Source organism: Mobula birostris, chromosome 16, assembly GCF_030028105.1.
Source record: "Mobula birostris isolate sMobBir1 chromosome 16, sMobBir1.hap1, whole genome shotgun sequence".
In the NCBI taxonomy this organism is placed as follows: domain Eukaryota; kingdom Metazoa; phylum Chordata; class Chondrichthyes; order Myliobatiformes; family Myliobatidae; genus Mobula; species Mobula birostris.
The window spans coordinates 77,989,844-78,013,346 of record NC_092385.1 but is presented as its reverse complement, the minus strand read 5'-3'; the positions used below and the strand labels follow the sequence as shown (position 1 = coordinate 78,013,346).

General features: G+C 40.9%; 1 protein-coding gene across 1 annotated transcript in view; it reads left to right on the top strand.

The window, feature by feature from the left end:
• The first annotated feature begins 9,649 nt into the window (after nucleotides 1-9,649).
• LOC140211250 (inter-alpha-trypsin inhibitor heavy chain H3-like) overlaps nucleotides 9,650-23,503 on the top strand; it is a 61,659-nt gene continuing 47,805 nt past the window's right edge. Inside the window, exons 1-7 of the mRNA XM_072280905.1 lie at nucleotides 9,650-9,768; nucleotides 11,699-11,865; nucleotides 18,504-18,608; nucleotides 21,304-21,466; nucleotides 21,570-21,680; nucleotides 21,766-21,894; nucleotides 21,976-22,092. Of these exons, the coding sequence (XP_072137006.1) occupies nucleotides 9,679-9,768; nucleotides 11,699-11,865; nucleotides 18,504-18,608; nucleotides 21,304-21,466; nucleotides 21,570-21,680; nucleotides 21,766-21,894; nucleotides 21,976-22,092 (882 nt within the window). The 5' untranslated portion in view covers nucleotides 9,650-9,678. The remainder of the gene's footprint in view (nucleotides 9,769-11,698; nucleotides 11,866-18,503; nucleotides 18,609-21,303; nucleotides 21,467-21,569; nucleotides 21,681-21,765; nucleotides 21,895-21,975; nucleotides 22,093-23,503) is intronic.

The following is a 23,503-nucleotide window of genomic DNA, read 5'->3' as shown; positions in this document are numbered from 1 at the left end:
GCATATAGCACTGAGTGGAAAGCCACTGTCAAGAAAGACTAAAGGGAACAAGGATAAATAATAGGCCAACTGAAGATAGGTCTGCCTGTGCACAAATATCAACTCTTTGTGCACATGGCCCAAATCAGATTATCAGGAGGTGTCAAATTCTATATTTTGCCTGAAGGTGGATCATGGATCATGATGGCTTTTAGACCAACATTTACTTCAGGACCAACCAATATTATATACTGTGCATTGCTAGAGCAATATGTCGGTCTGTTGTAAGACAGGATGTCTGTCTAAGATATTTCAGTCACTTTCCACTAAGACAGAGCAAAACATTGCTGGACACATAAACTCTTCTTGGGCTTCCAGCCGGGTACAGGTATTGATTTTAACGAACATTTCAATGACAAACTCTGCCACCTTCACCAGGGATGATGCCTGGACACGTCTAGTCCGGTAGTAAGCAAGATGATTATGCACAACATTCCTACAGAATGACTATAAGGTGAAGCAAATCAATCAGGCCCTTAAAAAGCCGACAGAAAGATCAGGAAACCTAACAATGAGAAAGAGCCTATCGCTACCGTCTTTCTTCCCTATATTACCACAGTTTCCAGAAGTATTGCCAGGGTCTTGAAGAAATAGTGGATTAATACCATCCATAAACCTGTAAGGAAGCCCAAATCACAGATTAACCGGATCAGTGACGACCCGGGACTCAGGTCAGCTGGTGTTTACAGATTTCTCCGTGAAGGTGCAGCAGCGTATATCGGCCACAGTAGAAACCTGCATCAAGGAGCATAGGAGGTGTATCGGTTTTGGTTACCTGGAGAAATTGGAAGTAGCAGAACATTGTATACACAATGACCACAGGATTGATGTTACAGCCCAAAACTATTCTTCCCTGCCGATAGTTGTTGGGACTGTCTGGTGAAGGAGGCCGATGAGAATAAGAATCTTAACAAAGACAAAGGTCTCGCTCTAAGTAAGAACAGCTCTTAGAATATGATGTTAACCAAGGTGGGACAGCAGAAACCTGACTGTTTGAGGACTAACCAATCAGGAGGGATAAACAATGAATGTTGATTATATACGAGGGGTGATTGATAAGTTCGTGGCCTAAGGTAGAAGGAGTCAATTTTAGAAAACCTAGCACATTTATTTTTCAACATAGTCCCCTCCTGCATGTACACACTTAATCCAGTGGTCATGGAGCATACGGATCCCTTCTTTGTAGAAGTGGTCCACAGCAGGGGTGATTGATAAGTTCGTGGCCTAAGGTAGAAGGAGATGAGTTATTAACTTCAAACTTTCTGCATTTTCAGTCGAAGAGTTGAACTGCACGTGCATGTAACGAGAGCGTCTTGGACCTCCAGGTGGTCCACAGCAGGAGCGATTGATAGGTTTGTGGCTTAAGGTAGAAGGAGATGAGTTAAACAGCTCTTGTTATATGCCCATGCAGTTCAACTCTTTGAGTGAAAATGCAGAAAGTTTGAAGTTAATAACTCATCTCCTTCTACCTTAGGCCACAAACTTATCAATCACGCCCCGTATGTATATGTGTCATATACACCAGGAAAGACTAGATCCTTTTTCATTGTTGGACACATTTGGAGAAGAGAGTTGAGTCTGTTGAGACAGATAACTTCAGTTGGTTATTGTAGTTATGACTCATGATTGTGTACCAACAATCATGCATAGATTGGATTTAGTAAATCAGACTGAGGGACTTGTGCAAAGAGATCCAAGCAGCATTGTGCTGCAGTTAAGTCAGGCAGAACTGCCATAACTTTCCGATGTGCACGAACTAGCAATCAAGGGATGCAAGTTGCAGTTGTAATGAGAGAGTTATGAAAATAATTTGATGGTAACTAGTTGGGGCAGTGAGAGAAATGGAACTAGTGCAAAGGTAATGTAGATATTTTTCTTCAGTCTTCCCAAAAGCTTTAAGAAAGTATTATATTGCAATGTGGCGGAAGTTCTAAACCTCTGAAGATCCTATGCAGGATGTCAACAAAAGGTACAGATTTTCAAATATCAGCCCAGTGCACAGAGTGGTGATCGGGATACAAGATAATATTACAATAGAGACTCAAAGATGGTGAGCCTTAAGACACAAACAGAGATTGTAATGACTTGGTTCATTCAGTCATAGACTTATACAGCATAGAAATAGGCCTAAGGACCCAACTCATCTATGACAGCTGAGGTATTCCTATTGGCACAGGTCTGGTCCGTTTTCCTTGGAATCTCTTGTATCCATGTACCTGCCTTTTAAATATTAATTGTATCTGCTCCTACCATTTCTGCTATGTTTTTTAACTCCACAACACTTAGAAAATGGAAAAAGACAATGGAGCCTGAGAGATGTGTGTAAAATTCATTTTTAGTTTTAAGGAAGGCAGGCACTTATGATGTAGTGTCATGACGTTGTATGCCATTCAAGTACTTTGTGGTAGACATGTGGTGGCTATTAGCATCCGTCTGCCTCAAAGGAAAGTGGGTGAGGACAATCACCATCGCCAGACTGAGCAGAAGGAATGGAGATCCTGAGATTCCCAGTCATCAAGATCCTGCTCAGGGTCTCACCAGTGTAGTCCAAAGGAAAGCTTATCAGGCATTACATTTGGCACCAGCTTGGATACAGGAGCTGCTGGAAGGATGTCCAATGGCATCCAACCACCCAGAGGCTCCAATCTGGATATGCTGTTAAGGTTTACTCCCGTAGCCTCCATCTCTCCTGAGACTGCTCACATAGTGGGGCTATTTACCCACAGATCACATAGTGGGGCTATTTATCCGCAGCTCACATAGTGGGGCTATTTATCCACAGCTGGGGATCTGGTTCAAGAGATATACAAACATATATACACACACACACAGACCGTATATTATACATAGTGGGGCTATTTACCCACAGCTGGGGATCTGGTTCACAAGATAAACAAACTTAGATATATACACACACACACACACACACACACACACACACACACACAGACCATATACTATACATAGTGGGGCTAGTTATCCACAGCTGGGGATCTGGTTCACGAGATATACAAACTTATATATACACGCACACAGACTGTATACTATACATAATGGGGCTGTTTACCCATGGGGCTGTATACATAATGGGGCTGGAGATCTGGTTCACGAGATATACAAATATATATACACACACACACACACACACACACACACACACACACACACACACACACACACACACAGACCGTATACTATACAATGCAGCTTCTATATACACATCCATACCATAGTAAATTTTGAAGTGTTTCTTTCTGACCTAAAGATTTAATCACTGTGGAGGATTTCTTACTCTTGTGGGATAATGTTTTTCTTGGCAAGGGGAATCCTTCTGCTTGGCAGGTGAGACTTGTGGTTGTGAAACAGGGGTCTCCTCTGTGCTGGGTGTAGGAGTTGACTCTGACACTGCATGAGGTGGTTCTGACAGCTCAGGACATGTTCCTTCTCTAACAATTGACTCTCCTCTTGTCAACTGATTAATGTGTCATCTCCAGATGACATTTGATGCAATCTCCACCATGTAGGAGAGTGATCCAGTTCTGTCCTTAATCTTTCCAAGAAACCACTTTGATCACCTCTGTTGTCCCTCACCAGGACAACTTATCCAGGAGTGAAACCCAGTTGTTTGTCCTGCATACTGCTGCTGAGATTGGGTTTGATAAGACCTAAGCGAGATTGCAATGGACAACCCAGGAAAAGCATAGCTGGTGAGTGGTTGGTTGTGGAGTGTACTGCATCGCAATATGCAAGGAGGAAATTGGCAAACTTCCGATTCAGTGATAGTGTAGTGTGTTCTGCTGACATTGGTAAACCTTCCTGCTAAGCAATTTGTAGCTTATTCCAGTGAATGGAATAGTGTCTTATTCCATTCATTGTCCGGAATGACTGTAACAAACTATGGACCATTGTCACTGACTAAGTATTCTGGAACACCAGTCCTTGAGAAGAGATTTATCAACACATTAACCATGTGTGAGACTGTAGTGGAGGCTATTGGGAACACTTCTGGCCACTTAATGGCATCATCCATTCCTACCCACAAATTTGTGTCCAGCAAAATTGAAATGAATCCTCTGCCAGGGCAAAGTAGGCCATTCCTAGGATAGAGAGGCACTGCTTATGGCATCTGCTGGACATGTTGGCATCCCAAACAGTGCTTGGCAAGCTGCTTAATCTGCTGATCTATCCCAGGCCATCAGACAAAGCTTCAAGCCAACACTTTCATTTCAACCATCCCTAGATGACCAGCATGTAGCTTCTGTAACTCTTTAGCTCTCAGCTTAGATGGTACACAACTCTCAATCCCCACATAAGGCAACCACCGTCAAGGATACGTTGATCCTGGCCATGGTAAAAATGGGGAACGTGGAATTTCTACTGCACATTCCAGCCACTTTGGGTGGCCATGTAGACCTGAGACAATGTGGGATTTTTTCTAGTTTCCCTTCGGATCATCTCTGCCGTAATAGGGAGACTTTTGATTTGCATTAGGGAGAATACATCAAGATGAGTTTCCTCTTTTGTAAGTTTTTCAGATATTTCCTTTTCCATGATTCAACATGTTCTTGTATTCGATCTTGTAATTGTGTCCTCCAAGAACAGAGCCCATCTCTGCTGCTGTTAGTGAAACACTCTTCTCTGGTTTGAAAAGGGACACTAGTGGTTGATGATCAGGAGTGAGGGTAAACTTTCTCCTATACAAGTGTTGGTTGAAACGTTTTACATCCCATACCTGTCAGGCTGTGTGTAGTTATTCCCTGCAGCAGTAGGAGAATGTGATGCAAAGGCTATAGGTACAGTATTCAGCTCCATCACATGTAACATGACTGCATGCATACCGTAAGACAAGGTGACACAGGCATACTTCACTAGTCACTGAAGATCATCATAAGTGAGTACAATGCCTGACACCAGCACTTCCTTCATCTTTTGGAAAGCCACCTCACGCACTTTGACCATAGCGATTTCATCTTGATCTGTAGTAATGAGTTCAAGGGGTAGAGCACAGTAGCCAGGTTTGGCAGCAACCTGTTATAGTAATTGCCAAGTCCCAAAAAGGGCCACAACTGAAACACATCCTTTGGCCTTGGGGCATTCACCACTGCTTGAATTTGCCACAGTAACTGATGCTCGGCTTAAAAAATTCACAATTGTCGTGTTGTGCTCTGAGTCCGTAATCCTCTCATCTTATTAACAATGTCTTTAGATTTTGGAGATGGTCCTTATCATCCTCACCAGTAACAAAGATACCATCTGGATAACACTGCGTGCCCGGGCAGCCTTGCAGCATCTGGTCCATAGGTTCCTGCCAGAGGGCAGGTGCAGGTGCAACTCCAAAACAAGCCTACTATAGAGATAAAACCCCTTGTGAGTGTTTATGGTGAGAAACACTTTGGACTCTTCCTCCATCTCCATCTGTAGCTAGGCCTCAGCTAACTCCACTTTACTGAAGCGTTTTCCTCCAGAAAGGTGTGCAAAGATATCCCCTATCCTGGGCAAAGGGTATTGATCTACTTTCAGTAATTGGGTTGACGGTTACCTTAAAATTACCACTCATCCTGACAAACAATTCTCCTGGGCGACTGGGACCACTGGCATTGTGCATGGGCTCCACTCTGTCTTGAAAAGAATTCATAAGCCTCCATGATATCTTGATCACTGGCTACTTTATCACAGATGGTATAAGGATCTAGATGGGCTTTGTAAAACTTGAATGTGTCATTTTCATTTAACACTATTTTCCCCCTATATGTTCGTGTTTTCCAATGCCATCCTTGAGCACCGCTGTGACATCATTCAGTATGTTTCTTAATTCACTATTATTTACTAAAGTTGACTATTGCGGGGGATGTGGCATGCAAATGGTGGATGGATCTCCAATCAAGTTGTAGTTGTCTCAGCCAATCATGACCCCATAGTTCTGGCCCTCCTGTTTTTACCACATACAAGCCCAATCTGGCTTGTTGGTTGTTGTATTTCACTGTTACGAATGTCATTCCCACAGGAGTTATCTTTTCTTCAGTATAAGTTCTTAGCTGGATATCTGCAGCTTCAGTTTATTATCTCTGAAATGATGTTCAAACAGATTTTGTGGAATGACTGAAACTGCCAAGCTAGTGATCAATTCCATCTTTTTTTTTATTTTTATTTTTATTGAAGGAATGACACAATACAGAATATATAATGGATTACATTTTCCTCCATTTTGCTTTAGTATCGTACCCCCAAAACAAACCTCCCCCCCACCCGCCCTCCCCAAACATATCATGGCAGCTAATATATTTACAACACAACAATTCACAAATACAAGTACGGACATTTCACAACCGTACCCCCACACTACTTCAATACGATGGCTCACACACATCTGCAACATGTCAGAAGATCCAAAATACACTCATATTTACAATTCATCAACCACCCTGTGAGGTAAATTATAAGTGTGTTAAATGGGAGGCAACTTCCTAAGTACAATCAAATGCCCTCAACTAGTAGGTAATTCCTTAAGACTCCCAAAATATGATAAGAAAGGTCCCCATTTCGAATAGAACTTTTTCACAGACCCCCTCAAAGTGAATTTAATCTTTTCTAATTGCAGAAAAAACATTACATCTTCTAACCAAGCAGCAGCAGTTGGGGGAGTGGCAGATTTCCAAACCAGCAAAATTCTCCTACGGGCCAATAGCGATGTAAATGCAATGATATCTGACTGGCTTGCATTTAAACTCAAGTCATCATCTGCCACACCAAATACAGCTATAAGCGGGCAAGGTCTCAGTGTCACCCCCAAAACTTCACTGATAATTTTAAAAACCAGTGCCCAATAGTCATCAAGCCGAGGGCATGACCAAAATGCATGTACTAAACTAGCCGGAGAGAAGGAACACCTGTCACAGCCAGCGTCTGTCCCAGGGTATATGTCTGCCAGTCTGGCTTTACTTAAATATACCCTGTGTAAAACTTTGAATTGTATGAGCCCCAGTCTAGCACATGATGATGAGAAATGAACCCTATTCAATACTTTTGCCCAACATTCTTCCGCAAGGTCCATACCAAGGTCGTTCTCCCACCTACTCTTAGTTTTGTTTAGATCTTGAACTCCCAAAGACATCAGCTGAGAGTATAGTTCAGAAATCAGCCCCTTATTGTTAAAGTTAAGAGTGAATTTTTCCCATAACGTAGCAGGTGGTAGAACAGGAAAAGAGGGAAATTTTTCCTTGACAAGGTGGCGAATCTGCAGGTATTTAAAAAAATGATTATGCAGAAGGCCTAGAAGAATCATGATTATGATTATGCATACTTACCGTGCAGGCTATCAAAACTATCAAATATGTTATCAGTATACAAATCCTGATCAATTCCATCTTAATTAATTTGCCATTCACTTCTGGCATAAGCCATATTGCTTGTCTATAGTTAGTTCTCACATAGTAAATTCCAAGGCTATCCAGTCCTGTGTCACTCGCATCATTATCAGATTTTTCAACAGCAGCATGCAAATTGGTGCTCGTCTTGAAACTGTAACTTGAATTTTTATCTTTTTGGCTACCCTGTGCAGTCTATTTATTTTTGTTTGCATGACATACTTTTTGTGTTTGTGTCCTACTTCTTTGCATTTTCTGCAAGTTTGGCCTCTAAGCCTACATTAGTCATATATGTGAGACCCTGCCACAGTGGTAACAGAATTTGTTCAGCCAGGTCGTTTCTGTTAGATGTTGCAATTTTGTTCACATTCTCCTTCATTCCTAACTGCAACTTCATTGCATCTCTGTCTGCTGTTTGCATGAATATAGAAATTCCAACTGCTCTTTTGAATATCAGTTGTGTTTCAATTAGGAAACATTTTTGAATGCTTTCTTGTAAGATCCCACAAACTAAATGATCTCTCAGTGCATCATTAAGCCCATCATGGAATTGACAATGCTCAGACAATCTCTTCAATCCAGCCATACACTGTGAAATAGATTCCCCTTCCTTTTGATTACGCTTATGAAACATAAAGTGTTCTCCAATCAACAATGGTTTTGGTTCTAAATGTTTCTGCATTACTTTCACTATAACTGCAAAGCGCATTTTGGCTGGTTTGGTTGGAGCAGTTAAGCTTCTAAGCAAACTATGCTTTTCCACCCAATGCACCCAGCAAAACTGGCACTCACTTTTCATTAGCTATTCCATTCGCTGTAAGATACTGATCAATCTGTTCAGTATATTCCAACTAGTTATCTTTTGTGCAATCAAACACATTTATGTTTCTGAAGTAGCCCCCCATTTCTGTTTTTTTTAATTTATGATTATTATCACAAGGTACTCATTGTTTAGGAACATGTGAATTCATCCATTTTCCACCTTTTTTTACTCAAATGTCTCACTGCACTTTTAAAAATTCGAATGCCTTGCTGTGCTTGAACAAGTAGGTAGTCATTTTGAGTTCGTTTGAAACTTTCTCATCACCAGTATTATGTTTTGTAACTCCAAAACATAAAACTAATTAAAGGAAAAACAAGGGAGCCAGAGAGATGCATTTAAATGTTGTTTTTACTTCTAAGTGAGACGCACACTTATGACCTAGTGGCGCAATGACGTATACCATTCACGTACTTTTACATACTGTATAGCCCACAATGTATTATGCAAACAATAAAAAGGCTTCATCAAAACAATACATTTACAATATTACTCAAATATGACTGGAATAGTAAATATGCAACTTCCTCTGACAACTACCGTCCTCTGTGTGAATATTTTGTCTCCTCAGTTTGTCTTTAATTCAAGACTCCTCCGACCTGGGAAAAAGTATGTGGATACCAGCTTCCGTAAACTTCCATTCAAAATACAGACCTCACAGATTTGTTCATGATACCTCAAAACATGAATAATTGTAATTACTATGGTGGTTGATAAGAATTATGAACAAGGTTTTAAGTTTTACATAGACTTTATTATGTTATGGATAATTATGGATAATGCTAAAAAATTGGAGTTTGAGGAAATGTAATTCTTGTATTCATAATCTTAAATAAATTTTGTTGAAGAAATACTTGCAAAGCATGATGTGAGACCAGATATACAGTATATGAATCCTACCTAGTGAAGGTATCTTGTGGAATTATCAATGTCTGGTATGGATTTCCCTTCTATTATCTGATATGTTTCAGAGCTTTCACTGAAATGAAAAGTGACTATATTCTGTTCGAGGTTCAGTTGAAAAGCTCAAGGCGATGGGGTGCATGCAGTTAAAAATGACCAGGTGCTTTGCCTGGTGAGCCAGATGCCACGCAAACGTTTTCAATTTTAACTTGCCTCAGTGAGCACTTAGCAAAGCACACATCTGGGGCTGATGGCTATTCATTCAACTGCCAGAGACACCTTTCATGAGCAAGTCCCAGCGAATTATCAAATTCTGTGTTTAAAATAATTTGGTGGATTACTGAATATCATATACAGACGAATCTTTGGAACAGTCAGATTGCACAATCTCCATGAGATGTGTGTTTGCTGAGAGTTTGTGTTTCATCATACATCAGGTCAACACAATCTACTGATTTTAAGAGTAGGGTCAATATAATGATTGTTCATTAACAGATCTGAGAATAAAACCAACCTTCTTGCATCTTGTTTGACAAATGAACATTGTTCAAAATGAAAACAATGCTGTCCTACCTTCTGCTAATGTTTATTCCAGTATTAATAGCTTCTGAATTAATTTTAACAGAACCAGAGCACCATAAGGTAATGTATGATTTACAATGGCATAATACAATTTTGTTGCTAATGAAAATGAATAGGTGCATTAGTAAGTCAGAGGCAGTTTTGTTAATCCTCATTAAGCTGTAGTACTAAAATCACTATGTAATATCTAATCTTCTATAATGATGTGTACTGTGAGTTTTTCCTAGCTAGCCATCTACTATTTGTTGATAGTGAAGAACTTTGCATAAAGAATCTATTATTACAAATTAATTACTACGGGTAATGCTATGTAATTCTTTTCTCAACTGTAATATTTAATACTGCTAGTTATTTTGTACATACTGTGGGTAGTATTTCAGCCATACTAATGCTCCAGTTTTTTAAAGTCATATCACAGATAATGTTATAAACTTCAGGCAGCATCTTTTGTTTGAAATTCACAACCCCAATTATCCGTTAATATCATGTTTATTAGATTGCTATGACAAGTAAGCCCTTTATTCGTTCAAAGTGGAAACTGTTAATTCACAAAATTAGACTTATCAAATGTGTGTACTGTAGATAATGTTAACTTTACAAAAATAGAGTTGTTCCATCAACATGTATCCTGAAAAATCACATTAAATATTACTGACATTATGTATTCTAATTCACTCTATTCTTAAGTATTCTAACTCTATTCTAAAAAAAGAAATAGAGTTTAGCTTTATTTGATCAGTCGGTATAATTTGTGTTTACTGTGGCCATTTTCTAATACTGATATTTTGTTTTCATTCTCTTGACTGGAACATAAGAAAAGCAGCAACAGCAATGGCATAAATTATTTACTAATTATTTACTATTTGCAATATGGATATCATTTATAATATCAGTAGTATTTACTCAGTAATATTTTAGTTTTGTTTTCATATACAGTACAGGGTGATTCGATGAATTGCTCCTTTCGCTGAAGAGCGTTTTGATTAGGTTAATTTTGACAATTCAATGATTTTGTAAAACATATCTCAGGGGATATAATTTGTACTTTATGACTACTTATAATAAAAAGTAATGGCTGGGATTTTGCAGATGAATGTCAGAAATTCACAGCATAACTAATGTTATGAAAGCTAGAAGTCCTGAGTTGTGGTCAGCTTGTGGTTATTGAACAAGCTTCAATGCTGATTCCCAGATGGAATCCAGAGTAATAGCAACACTTGGCTACATTGTTCTTGCCATGAAAACCAGGTTGGAATTCATCAGAGACAGCAGCTCCATAAATTTCAATCAGGACAAGTGTCTACAAATCACTAAGCTTGTTATTAGCTAACTTGGGTTGTTGTGTATTGTTTGAACTTATACGAAGTTTTTCAAAGCTTTTGAAATGGTTCTGAACATCAGAAGCATTAATATCTTGGCATCTTTGACAGACGGCTAAATATTTATTGTGTAGCTGTTACCATCTCGCCACTTCCATGCCCATTCACTTCCAACTACATAACGATATCGCAGCACTGAAATCATAGATGCCTTGCAGGATTTTTCCGTGAGAGATAGTTTTGGCTTCTTCATGTAATCTTCCATTGGGGAACTACACTAATTATGTACAACTATTTTCTGAGATCAACAGTGCGTGTAAGCATCCTAACTGCAAACTTGGGGCCAGCTGATGAACTGTCTGAGTAATGTTTCCAAAGAACAATGTCAGCACCAATATAATTCTGATTCTTTTGTAACACCTCACCGTTTCAGGCAGAGACCTTTCATCGGGACTCATCAGGTCTTTATGAAGGGACTTGGCCTGAAGTATTAACTGTTTATTCCACTCCATTGGTGCTGTCTGACCTGCTGAGTTCCCCCAGCATTTTGTGCATGTTACTCTGGGTTTCCAGCATCTGCAGAACCTCTTGTGTTTCTGATTCTTTTGTTAGTATTTTGGTTTGTTTCCTCTGTACTTCTTGTTGAAACGTTCCTCTTTTGTTTCTTTCAGCATCGGAGGGAGCTTGAAATCTACAGCATGAAGATTGATTCCAAAGTAACCTCACGGTTTGCTCACAATGTGATAATTAGCCGAGTGGTAAATCGAGCTAATGTGTCAAAGGAAGCCTTCTTTGAGATAGAGCTCCCAAAAACAGCCTTCATCACCAACTTCAGCATGTGCGTATAAGCTACATTGTTCAATTAAAATGATTACATAGAATAGATCTGTTGTGGCAGACTCTTCTGGATTGTATACTTAGGCTGAGCATTATAATTGATGTGGTGTTCAGCTCTACTTCTAGTTGTGAAGTGAATAAAAACCATGAAACATAATTAAAGCTAATCTGAGGAGAGAGAAAAAAAGATTAATAGGAAATCTAATGAGCATGTGCAGAATCTGCAAGTAAAAGTCTGACAAAAAAATTGGCAGATGAGCAGTTTGGTTCAAAATCTGCTCCTCACTCTCCCTTTGTATCCAAAGTTCAGACGGCAGTGGAGTCTGCCTAGAGCACTCAGAACTCTTAAAACTCCAAGTAAATCAGGTTGCAGCTACAGCGGCATCTAAAGGACTTCGACTGTAATGTAAGTGATGCCAGAGCTCAGCCTAGACTCCGTGGACCAAAACACCTGTTCCTGGGAATCAAATTGAATTGAATTGACTTTATTTCTTACATCCTTCACAAACATGAGGAGTAAAAATCTTTACATTACGTCTCCATCTAAATGTGCAATGTGCAATCATAGTAATTTATAATAATTTATAATAAATAGAACAGTCAATGTAATATAGAGAACATTCAAGTTAGCGTGAGTTCATCAGTCTGACGGCCTGGTGGAGGAAGCTGTCCCGGAGCCTGTTGGTCCTGGATTTTATGCTGCGGTACCATTTCCCGGATGGCAGCAGCTGGGTCCCCAATGATCCTTCAGGCCCTTTTTACACACTTGTCCTTGTAAATACCCTGAATCATGGGAAGTTCACAACTACAAATGTGCTGGGCTGTCCGCACCACTCTCTACAGAGTCCTACGATTGAGGGAAGTACAGTTCCCATACCAGGCAGTGATGCAGCCAGTCAGGATGCTCTCAATTGTGCCGCTGTAGGAAGTTCTTAGGATCTGGGGGCCCACACCAAACTTCCTCAACTGTCTGAGGTGAAAGAGGGGCTGTTGTACCTTTTTCACCACACAGCTGGTGTGCACAGACTACTTGAGGTCCTCGGTGACGTGGATGCCGAGGAACTTCAAGTTATTTATCCTCTCAACCCCAGATCCATTGATGTCAATAGGGATTAGTCCATCTCCATTCCTCCTGTGTCGACAACCAGCTCCTTGGTTTTTGCGACGTTGAGGGAGAGGTTGTTTTCTTGACACCACTGTGTCAGAGAGATGACTTCTTGCTTGTAGGCCACCTTGTTATTGTTTGAGATTAGGCCAATCAATCTAGTGTCATCGGCAAATTTAATTAGCAGATTGGAGCTGTGGGTGGCGATTCAGTCATGGGTATACAGGGAATAAAGGAGGGGACTCAGTACGCAGTCCTAAGGGCTCCTGTGTTGAGAGTCAGAGGGTTGGAGGTGAGGGAGCCCACTCTTACAACCTGCTGAAAGCTGACAGGAAGTCCAGGATCCAACTGCACAAGGCAGGGTCAAGGCCAAGGATTCTGAGTTTCTTGTCCAGCCTGGAGGGAATTATGGTGTTGAATGCTGAACTGTAGTCCAAGAACATCATTCTCACATAAACGTCTTTCTTCTCCAGATGTGTAAAGACGGTGTGTAGAACTGTGGCTATTGCGTCTTCTGTCGATCAGTTGTGTCAGTGGACAAATTGTAAGGGGTCCAGTTTGGGTGGTAGCAAGCTGCAGATGTAATCCTTGACCAGCCTCTCAAAGCATTTGCTTATTATTGAGCCAGTCGTTCAGACATGCTACCTTGGTCTTTTTTGGTGCTGGGATAATAGTGGATAATTTGAAGTAGAAGGGCACTCTACACTGGGAGAGGGAGAGATTAAAAATGTCTGTAAACACAACTGCCAGTTGTGCTGGGCACACTCTGAGTACCTGCCCTGGGATGCCATCCAGTCCCGCAGCCTTGCAACTGTCCACTCATTGGAAACACCCGTGTACCTCAGCCTCAGAGATGATCAGGTTGCAGGTTCTTCTGCTCAATATTTGAGCGGCACCAGGCTGGCCCAGAAGCTTGGCAATAGGCAGTGGTCAAAAAGGATAAAAAGGCAGAACAGGGTAATTAAGAGAATTCCTTTTGTGAAGCTGGGATGATAAAGAGTGCTACTCCAAATGTCATTAGCAAAGCTTCAGTCTTCACTGCTTCTCCCCTGCAAGGCACTCAGTAAAAACCCTTATCAGTCATCAAGTTGTAAACTGATACATGGCCTGATCTTTGGCAGCCGGTGGGCACCACTCTGCTTGGAACAGGAAATAAAGGTGTGATGTTACTGCAGTTCATTGATGATTTATCTAACCATAGGCTGTTGGATCGTTCAATTTGAATGAACGCTGCAGATTGATTTTAGATTAAAACGCTGTTTGCTACATCATCATCATCATCATCAGGTGCCATGCCCAGTTTGAGCTTTGACTGCCTTGGCCCACACACTCCTGTTTCAGGTCAAGTGGATCAAATTCATTGGTATTCATTTCCAGTTCTCTGGCTGCTGTCTCCATCATCATTTGTCTTTGTCTTCCTCTTGCTTTCTTCCCTTCAATCTTTCCCATAATTACCGTGCATTCTAACTCCTCTTTCCTAATCACATGTCCAATGTAGTTATGTTGCCTTTTCATGATCTCATACATTATTTCTCTTTTTGTGCTTGCTCTGTTCATGATATCCTCATTAGATATTCGTTTTGTCCATGATATTCTTTGCATCCTCCTCAAAAACCACATCTCTGCTGCTACAATTTGTTTCCTCATGTTACTAGATATTGTCCAGCATTCTGAGCCATATAACATAACTGGATAAACGTAACATTTCAGTACTCTGAGGCGGGTTGTCATGCCTAGTTTAGTATGTATTGGTCATTATACTCTTCATTCTCGTAAAGGTGTCTTTTGCCATCCCTGTTCTTCTTTTGATGTCCATGTCGCACCTGTCATCTGATGTCACCCAGCTTCCTAAGTAGCAAAAGTTCTGTACTTGTTTTATGTCTTCCCCATTTATTTTCAGCCTGCAGATACGATTCTCCTTCTTTTTGGATATCACCATATATTCTGTCTTTTTGCGATTGATAGATAGACTCATTTTTGCACTTTCTTCAACAATTATATCAATTAAGTTTTGTAGTTCTTCCTCCATACTTGAAATTAACACAGTGTCATCCGCATATCTGAAATGATTGATGTTTTCACCCTCAAAACACCGGAAGGAAACAGTGATGAGTAGACTGATGGGACTGAAGGCTAACAAATCTCCAGGTCCAGATGGTCTGCATCCTAGGGTACTAAAGGAGGTGGCTCTGGAAATTGCGGATGCATTGGTGATCATTTTTCAACGTTCCTTAGATTCGGGATCAGTTCTTGAGGATTGGCGAATGGCTAAGAAAGGAGGGAGGGAGAAAACAGAGAACTATCGCCCTGTTAGCCTAACATCAGTAGTGGGGAAGATGCTAGAGTCCATTATTAAAGATGAAATAGCGGCATATCTTGATAGCAGTGATAGGATTGGGCTGAGCCAGCATGGATTTATCAAAGGCAAATCATGCTTGACTAATCTATTGGAGTTTTTCGAGGATGTAACCAGGAAGATAGACGCAGGAGATCCAGTGGATGTGGTGCACCTTGACTTTCAGAAGACATTTGATAAGGTACCACATAGGAGATTGGTGGGTATAATCAGAGCTCATGGCATTGCGGGGAGGATAGTGACATGGATAGAAAACTGGTTGGCAGATAGAAAGCAAAGGGTAGCAGTGAATGGGTGTTTCTCGGAATGGCAGGTGGTGACTAGTGGGGTGCCACAGGGCTCGGTATTGGGACCTCAGCTGTTTGCGATTTACGTCAATGATTTAGAGGAAGGCATTGTGGATAACATCAGCAAGTTTGCTGATGATACTAAGCTGGGTGGCAGTGTGACATGTGATGAGGATGTTAGGAGAATTCAAGGTGACTTGGATAGGCTGGGTGAGTGGGCAGAAACTTGGCAGATAGCGTTTAATGTGAATAAGTGTGAGGTTATTCACTTTGGGAGCAAGAACAGGATGGCAGATTATTATCTGAACAGTGTGGAGTTAGGTAAGGGAGAAATATAAAGAGATCTAGGAGTACTTGTTCATCAGTCTCTGAAGGTGAATGAGCAAGTGCAGCAGGCAGTGAAGAAGGCTAATGGAATGTTGGCCTTTATTACAAAGAGAATTGAGTACAAGAGCAAGGAAATCCTTTCGCATTTGTACAGGGCCCTGGTGAGACCACACCTGGAGTATTGTGTGCAGTTTTGGTCTCCAGGGTTAAGGAAGGACATCCTGGCTGTGGAGGAGGTGCAACGTAGGTTCACTAGGTTAATTCCTGGGATGTCCGGACTGTCTTACGCAGAGAGGTTAGAGAAACTGGGCTTGTACACGTTGGAATTAAGGAGATTGAGGGGGGATCTGATTGAGACATATAAGATTATTAAGGGATTGGACAAGATAGAGGCAGGAAATATGTTCCAGATGATGGGAGAGTCCAGTACCAGAGGACATGGTTTAAAAATAAGGGGTAGGTCATTTAGGACAGAGTTGAGGAGGAACTTCTTCTCCCAGAGAGTTGTGGAGGTGTGGAACGCGTTGCCTCAAAAGACAGTGGAGGCCAATTCTCTGGATGCTTTCAAGAAGGAGCTAGATAGGTATCTTATGGATAGGGGAATCAAGGGTTATGGGGACAAGGTAGGAACCAGGTATTGATAGTAGATGATCAGCCATGATCTCAGAATGACAGTGCAGGTTCGAAGGGCCGAATGGTCTACTTCTGCACCTATTGTCTATTGTCAAATTTGATTCTCAAGGTTTCTGTTATTTTTTTGTAATATTGTTTCACTGTACACATTAAACAAATCAGGGGAGAAAACACCCTTGTCTAACGCCTCTCTTGATTTTCATAAACTGACTCACTTCTCCATCTATTCTTACAGCGGCAGTTTGTTCCCAGTACAGATTTCTGATTAGGCGGAGGTCTCTCGAATCTAGATCTAGAGTTTCCTGTAATATTTCAAATAACTTATTGTGCTTCACTTTATCAAATGCTTTTGTGTAGTCAATAAAACAATCAAATCTTTTTGCATTTGAATAGCTCATTCTGATAGTATCCTTAACATCAATATCACGTTTCTTGTACCTTTGTCTTTCACAAAACCACATTGTTCTTTACCTATTTCAGCTTGTATCTTACTTTTAGCTCTTGTCATCACAATTCTTAGAAGTATCTTAGTGATATGACTCATTAAACCTATGGTCCTATGTAATTCACATTCTATTGCTCCAGCTTGCTTAGGAAGAGAACCCTGAAGCATTACAGCCCAAAGTCCCGGTTCTGGGACGTATGTAAAGAGACCACATTGCACATTTAGCAATGTGTTCAAATTCAAAAAAAAATTATTTAAACAGAATTACAGAACTTTTCAAAGTTTTTATATATTTACAATGTAATTATAAATGACTGGATTTCCTCCATTAAATCTGTGACTCAAATCTTTCGCCAACAAGCCTCTGAATTTTCAAAGGGTCGTGAGATCACTTCATCAACTCATAACAAAATAGGTCTTTGCAATCTGAGTTTGCCTTTATGACAATTTATTTTAGCAGCAGCTCTAATGCAAAGCTTAAAATTTAAGTTTTCATTATCTCCGTCCTTTTTTTAAACTTCCTTTGTCTTTACTCATCCTGCTATTGTACCTGTATTTACTTTAGTGCTCTTGTATTCAATCTTTCTTAGATCAATGCTCCAAACCAGAAGGCTGGTTTTCCTTAGACTTTATTCCCTCTCAGTTATGTTTACAAGTTGTCTCTATGCCTCTCCTAGCATTATCCTATCCCAAGGGTACATCAGATTTATTGCTACAGAAAATTAGTAAGACAATAAGACCATAAGATAGAGGAGCAGAATCAGGCCATTTAGCACATCGAGTCTGCTCCGCCATTTCATCATGGCCAGTCAATTTCCCTCTCAGCCCCAATCTCCTGCCTTTCCCTGCATCCCTTCATTCCCTGACAAATCAAGAACCTGTCAAATCCTGCCTTAAATACACCCAATGACTTGGCCTCTACAGCTACCTGTGGCAATGATTCACCACACTCCAGCCAAAGAAATAGCTTCTCATCTCTGTTCTAAAAGCAAGCCTGTCTATTCTGAGGCTGTGTCCTCTGGTCTTAGATTCCCTCGTCTTTGGAAACATCCTCTCCACATCCACTCGATTGAGGCCTTCCAGCATTCGATAGGTTTCAATGAGGTCGTCCCACATTCTTCTGAATTCCAATGAGTAGTGGTCCAGGACCATCTAATTCAACTTACTTTCCAATTAAAATTCAACTGTCCTTTCCAATTCTCCTACATCCTTTATGACCTTAATTTGATAATCTTCATCCAGCTCTCCACACTCAACCAAAATGGCCTCTGACAGGGAATAGAACTCATAAATGTCCAGAGTAATTCCTTCCTTTAGCAACAGTAATATATTATTCTGTGACGTGCACTGTGATATTCCATACGTAGGTGTGTTTTGTGCAAGTTCTTATATCTAAGGTTCATTACAATCCAGGAAAACATATGAATGGAGAAGATGACTGCAACAGCTTTCTGTGTCAACAACCATGTGGTCTTGCCTTTTGTAGGACTCTGGATGGAGTAACGTATGTGGGAGCTGTGAAAGAGAAAGAAGTTGCCCAGAAACAGTATCAAAAAGCTGTTTCACAGGGACAGACTGCGGGGCTTGTAAAGTAAGAACCCAGTTCTCCTTCATTCTTGCCTCATCAACCACTTTGATAAATTAAATTCCTCAGAAATATAAAATGAACATTTTTTCTAATTAATTCCTCTTTCTTTCCTGAGTCAGCAGTGAGGTGCTTGCAAACAAGCAAGGCACTGTTCAAATGTTTAAAGTTTATAAAAATGTTACATTATAATAAGATATAAAGTCTTGTCATTAACCACTTTACTAAAATATAGAAAGAAAGAACACCTTTCAACCAATGAATCTATGAACCAATCTAATACAATGTCAGTGGGAATCCTAAGTGTCCAATATCCTCTTCTACAGTTTTCTTTTTCTCCCTCTCCTCTCCCTCTCTCCCTACCCCTCTCTCCTTCTCCTCTCCTTCTCTACCCTCTCACTATCCACTCCGTCCCCCATTCCCTTTCTCTTGATCTCCCTCACACACCTTCTCCTCACTCTCTCACTCATTCTCTTCCTTCCTGCCTCTCCTTCTCTCCCTTCCCATCTCCTTCTCTCCCCTCCCCTCTCCTTCTTTCCCCTCCCCTCTATTTCTCTCTCTCCCTCTACCTCTCTTCTTCTCCCCCCCTCTACCCCTCTCCCACTCAGTCCCTCCCTCTTTCCCTCCCTCCCTCTCTCTCTCTCCCTCCGTCCCCCTTTCTCTCCCTCTCCCTCGTGTCAGTCTGTTTCTTAAAACTGGTCTGGTCTCTGGTGCAGAAAGAAGTAGCCCTATTTTATACCCTTCAAAACTTCTACCCCACTACTTTTCCATTTAGTCCTGGTACCAGCCTGTACCTGCTTATCTCCCATAATCATCAGCCTTGACATATAACATCAGACTACACATATACCTTAAAGACAAAGACAAAAGAACATATATTTCACCATTATCTATCTCAGTGCTGAGGCTGCATTCTTGTACTCTTGCATGTTCTCAAAACTTTCCTGCATTCCAAGCTGTCTCCATTTTCTCTTACAACCACCATTTTGAGTTACACATTTTTGTACATTCCAAGAAAGAATTAAATATAACTCCTGGAGAATTTCACTCCCTCGTTACATCTATGTGCAAATAAACCATTAAAAAGAAATCTTGAAACAGCAGTAATCCATATCTCTCTCCCAGTAGATGAGCCCTTGTCTGTCTATAATTACCTGTTATGAAGGCAGTTTTTATCAGTTCTGGTTAACCTTTTCTTTTCTGAAATCCTCTTTGTGGGATGCCAAGTTTCTATGGAAAATAACTAGGATTAAAGTTCTGGAAATCACAGTAAGTGCCTGAAATAGGATTCCTATTTCAGGCACCAACTCCCAGTACAGATGTTGCAAGACAAAGGAATCAGTTTAATTATGCAGTTTTTCACATAACTATTTTACATACCTATACTATAAGTCATTGTGGTTTTGAAAACAATTATTATAATTATATATCAGGTGACTTAGAATTGTCTGGATTGCATCAATGTTAGTATTAAGTGCCAGAAACTGCCAGTGAAGAGCCCCTTGAACACACACCTTCTTTATCAGCTCCTCATGTGCATATTTTGTACGTTCTACAAAGGTCTTTGTTGGAGATGATAAACCCACTGAGCACGTGGGTGATGAAGTCAGTGAAGAATCATAGCAATTAAAAACAATGAAGTTAGTAACAACGTAGAATGTCTACATGATTGTGTTGGTAGTTTGATTGAGCGGACTGCCAAATAATTCTTTCTTTGAAGTTGTCATGTCTTATGTGCCTGGACATTCTGGATTGGACTTCTTCCCAAGTTAAGATCCCATTGCACACACGTACATTACAACACCAACACCCTAGAAAATCAAAATGACACACTTTTTCCTAGAATCCATTAACAATTTTGTTATGTACTGTCTAGTGTAGAGTCATTGTAAGGTGATTAAAATTCAGAAGTAAATCTTGCGCTGAGAAACAAGGCACCCCAGCAGCAGATATCATAAAGCTATGTAAGACTATGGTTCTGCTGCCTCAGATTTGGACATTTTTAGCTGCTGGCCTCATTAATATCGTACGAGACAACATGTAATAGGAAATCAATGCAATCCTTTACTGAAACTGGTTTCTTTATGTCACATGTGCCAAGATACAGTGAAAAGCTTGTCTTGCATATTGCCATACAGATCAGATCATAACACAGTGCACTGAGACAAAACAAGGCAAAACAATAACATAATGGAGAATAAAGTGTGACAGCTACAGAGAAAGTGCAGTGTAGGTAGACAGTGAGGTGCAAGATCATAAAGAGTTAGAATCTGAGGCTAAGAGTCCATCTTATCGTACTAGGAAAGTATTAAATAGTCTTATAATCTGGACTGCTGGGAACCATCCATTTGCAGGACTTGTTGCTCAGGGACTTGAACTAAAAATTTGTTTTCTTATGTGAGTATGTCCTTTGTTTTTTTCCCTTTCTCGTTATTTTGAATGCACGTGTATGTTTTGCACCTTGGTCCCAGAGAAACACTGTCTCATTAGGCTGTGCCCATGTATGGTTTGAAGAGAGAATGGCCTGAGAGGGTGGGGTTTTTGATTTTGCTGGCTGCTTTAGTGAGACAGGAAAGTACGGACAGCATTCATGGAGGGGAGACTTGTTTCCGTGATGTGTCCACAGCTCTGTTGGTAGAAAGCAAGCTGTCCATTACCTTCATGCAGCATTCACTGCAGCTTTTTGTCTTGCTTTTGAAAGGGCATCCGGAAGAAAACTGGAGAAGTTCAAAGTTTCAGTAAATATTGGACCAACCAAAAAGGTCACATTCGAACTAACTTACGAAGAATTATTAAAACGTAACCTGGGAAAATATGAAATGAATATCGGAGTGAACCCCAAGCAGCTTGTCAATCACTTCCAGGTATACTTACAAAGAAGCACTGATGCTAATGTGCTTTGGCTATTTGCAAATTTGCCCATTTAAGATGATTAAATATCAATACACTTTGCATTCTTGTCTGCAGATTGACGTGCATATTTTTGAACCACAAGGCATTTCCTTTGTGGATGTTGATTCCAATTTCCTAATAAATAATCTGACTTCTCTCGTGGAGAAGACTGTGAGAGGAACAAAGGTACAGAACAATGAGCATTTTGTTTTTGGTTTATTGTAAAGACCAGGGCAATACAAAATTAATACTGATCCGTTTTTTCATTCAGGCACACGTCTCCTTCAAACCAACACTTGAGCAACAGCGCAAGTGCCCCGATTGTCAGGACACAGTTCTGGATGGAAACTTCATCATACGTTATGACGTCAATAGAGATCTGTCTGCCGGCAGCATTCAGGTAACTGAAGAACGTGCCTAAACATAACGTATTGATGACAACGTTAACTGATTCTGATGCTTGTTGATTTTCTTTATTCAGATTGTAAATGGATATTTTGTACACCATTTTGCGCCTGCTAACTTAAACAGGATTCCAAAGAATGTTGTATTTGTGATAGACCACAGTGGATCCATGTCAGGAACTAAAATGCAACAGGTAAGAAGAGTTGGGAGAGAAGGGTAGAAATCGCTGTATATGTATGCTCTTTATACCCACAAGAGTTACTGCTTGACTTGTTCTAGATTGCCACAAATATGAGATTAGAGAGAAAAGCTTTCGTTTTACATAAGTTGTTTTTATGACCTCAATACTTTCCACCTAGTGATGTCTTGATCACAGATGTAATGTAAGAAACAGGTACCTGGTTTGCAAACAGTTAGGTAACATAGTGTTCATGATCAGATAATTTCCTTAAGAGGCAGATCTTCATCACTTATTCCCCAGTTTAACTGAAAGGTGTCTCCCCAATCAACAACAAATCTGCAGGTGCTAGAAATCAGTAGATATGTGCCCCAACTATGTTTGCCTTTTTGTCGGCTACATGGAACAGTCTGTGTTCCAAGTTTACACCAATATCACTCCACAACTTCTTCTACGCCACATCGATGACTGCATTGGTGCTGCTTCCTGCACCCATGCAGAGCTCGTTGACTTCATCAACTTTGCCTTCAACTTCCACCCTGCCCTCAAATTTACCTGGTCCATTTCCGACACCTCCATACCCTTTCTCGATCTCTCTGTCTGTCTCCCTGGAGACAGCTTATCTGCTGATGTCTATAATAAACCCACAGACTCTCACAGCTACCTGGACCATACTTCTTCCCACCCTGCTACTTCCCCTTCTCTCAATTCCTCCATCTCAATCACATCTGCTCTCAGCATGAGGTTTTTCATTCCAGAACTAAAGAGATGTCTTCCTTCTTCAAAGAAAGGGGCTCCCCTTCCTTCATCATCAATGCTGCCCTCAACTGCCTCTCTTCCATTTCGTGCTCATCTGCTCTCACCCCATCCTCCTGCCACCCCACCAGGGATAGGTTCCTCTTGTCCTCACCTACCACCCCACCAGCCTCCGTGTCCAGCACATAATTATCTGTAATTTCCTCCAGCTCCAATGAGATCCCGCCACCAAGCACACATTTCCTTCCTCCTCTCCAACTTTCTGCTTTCCACAGGAATCACTCCCTACGCAACTCCCATGTCCATTCATTCCCACCCCCCCACTGATCTCCCTCCTGGCACTTATCCTTGCCATCGGAACGAGTTCTACTGCTACCCCTATACCTCCTCCCTCCCTACCGTTCAGGGTCCCAAACAGTCCTTCCAGCTGAGGCAAACCTTCACCTTTGAATCTGTTGGGGTTACCTACTGTATGCGGTGTTCCTGGTGTGGCCTCCTGTACATTGGTGATACCTGACGTCGATTGGGAGACTGCTTCATCAAGCACCTATGCTCTGTCTGCCAGAAGCAAAATGGGATCTTCCAGTAGCAACCCAGTTTAATTTCACTTCCCATTCCCATTCTGACATGTCAATCCATGGCCTCCTCTACTGTCGTGATGACGCCACAC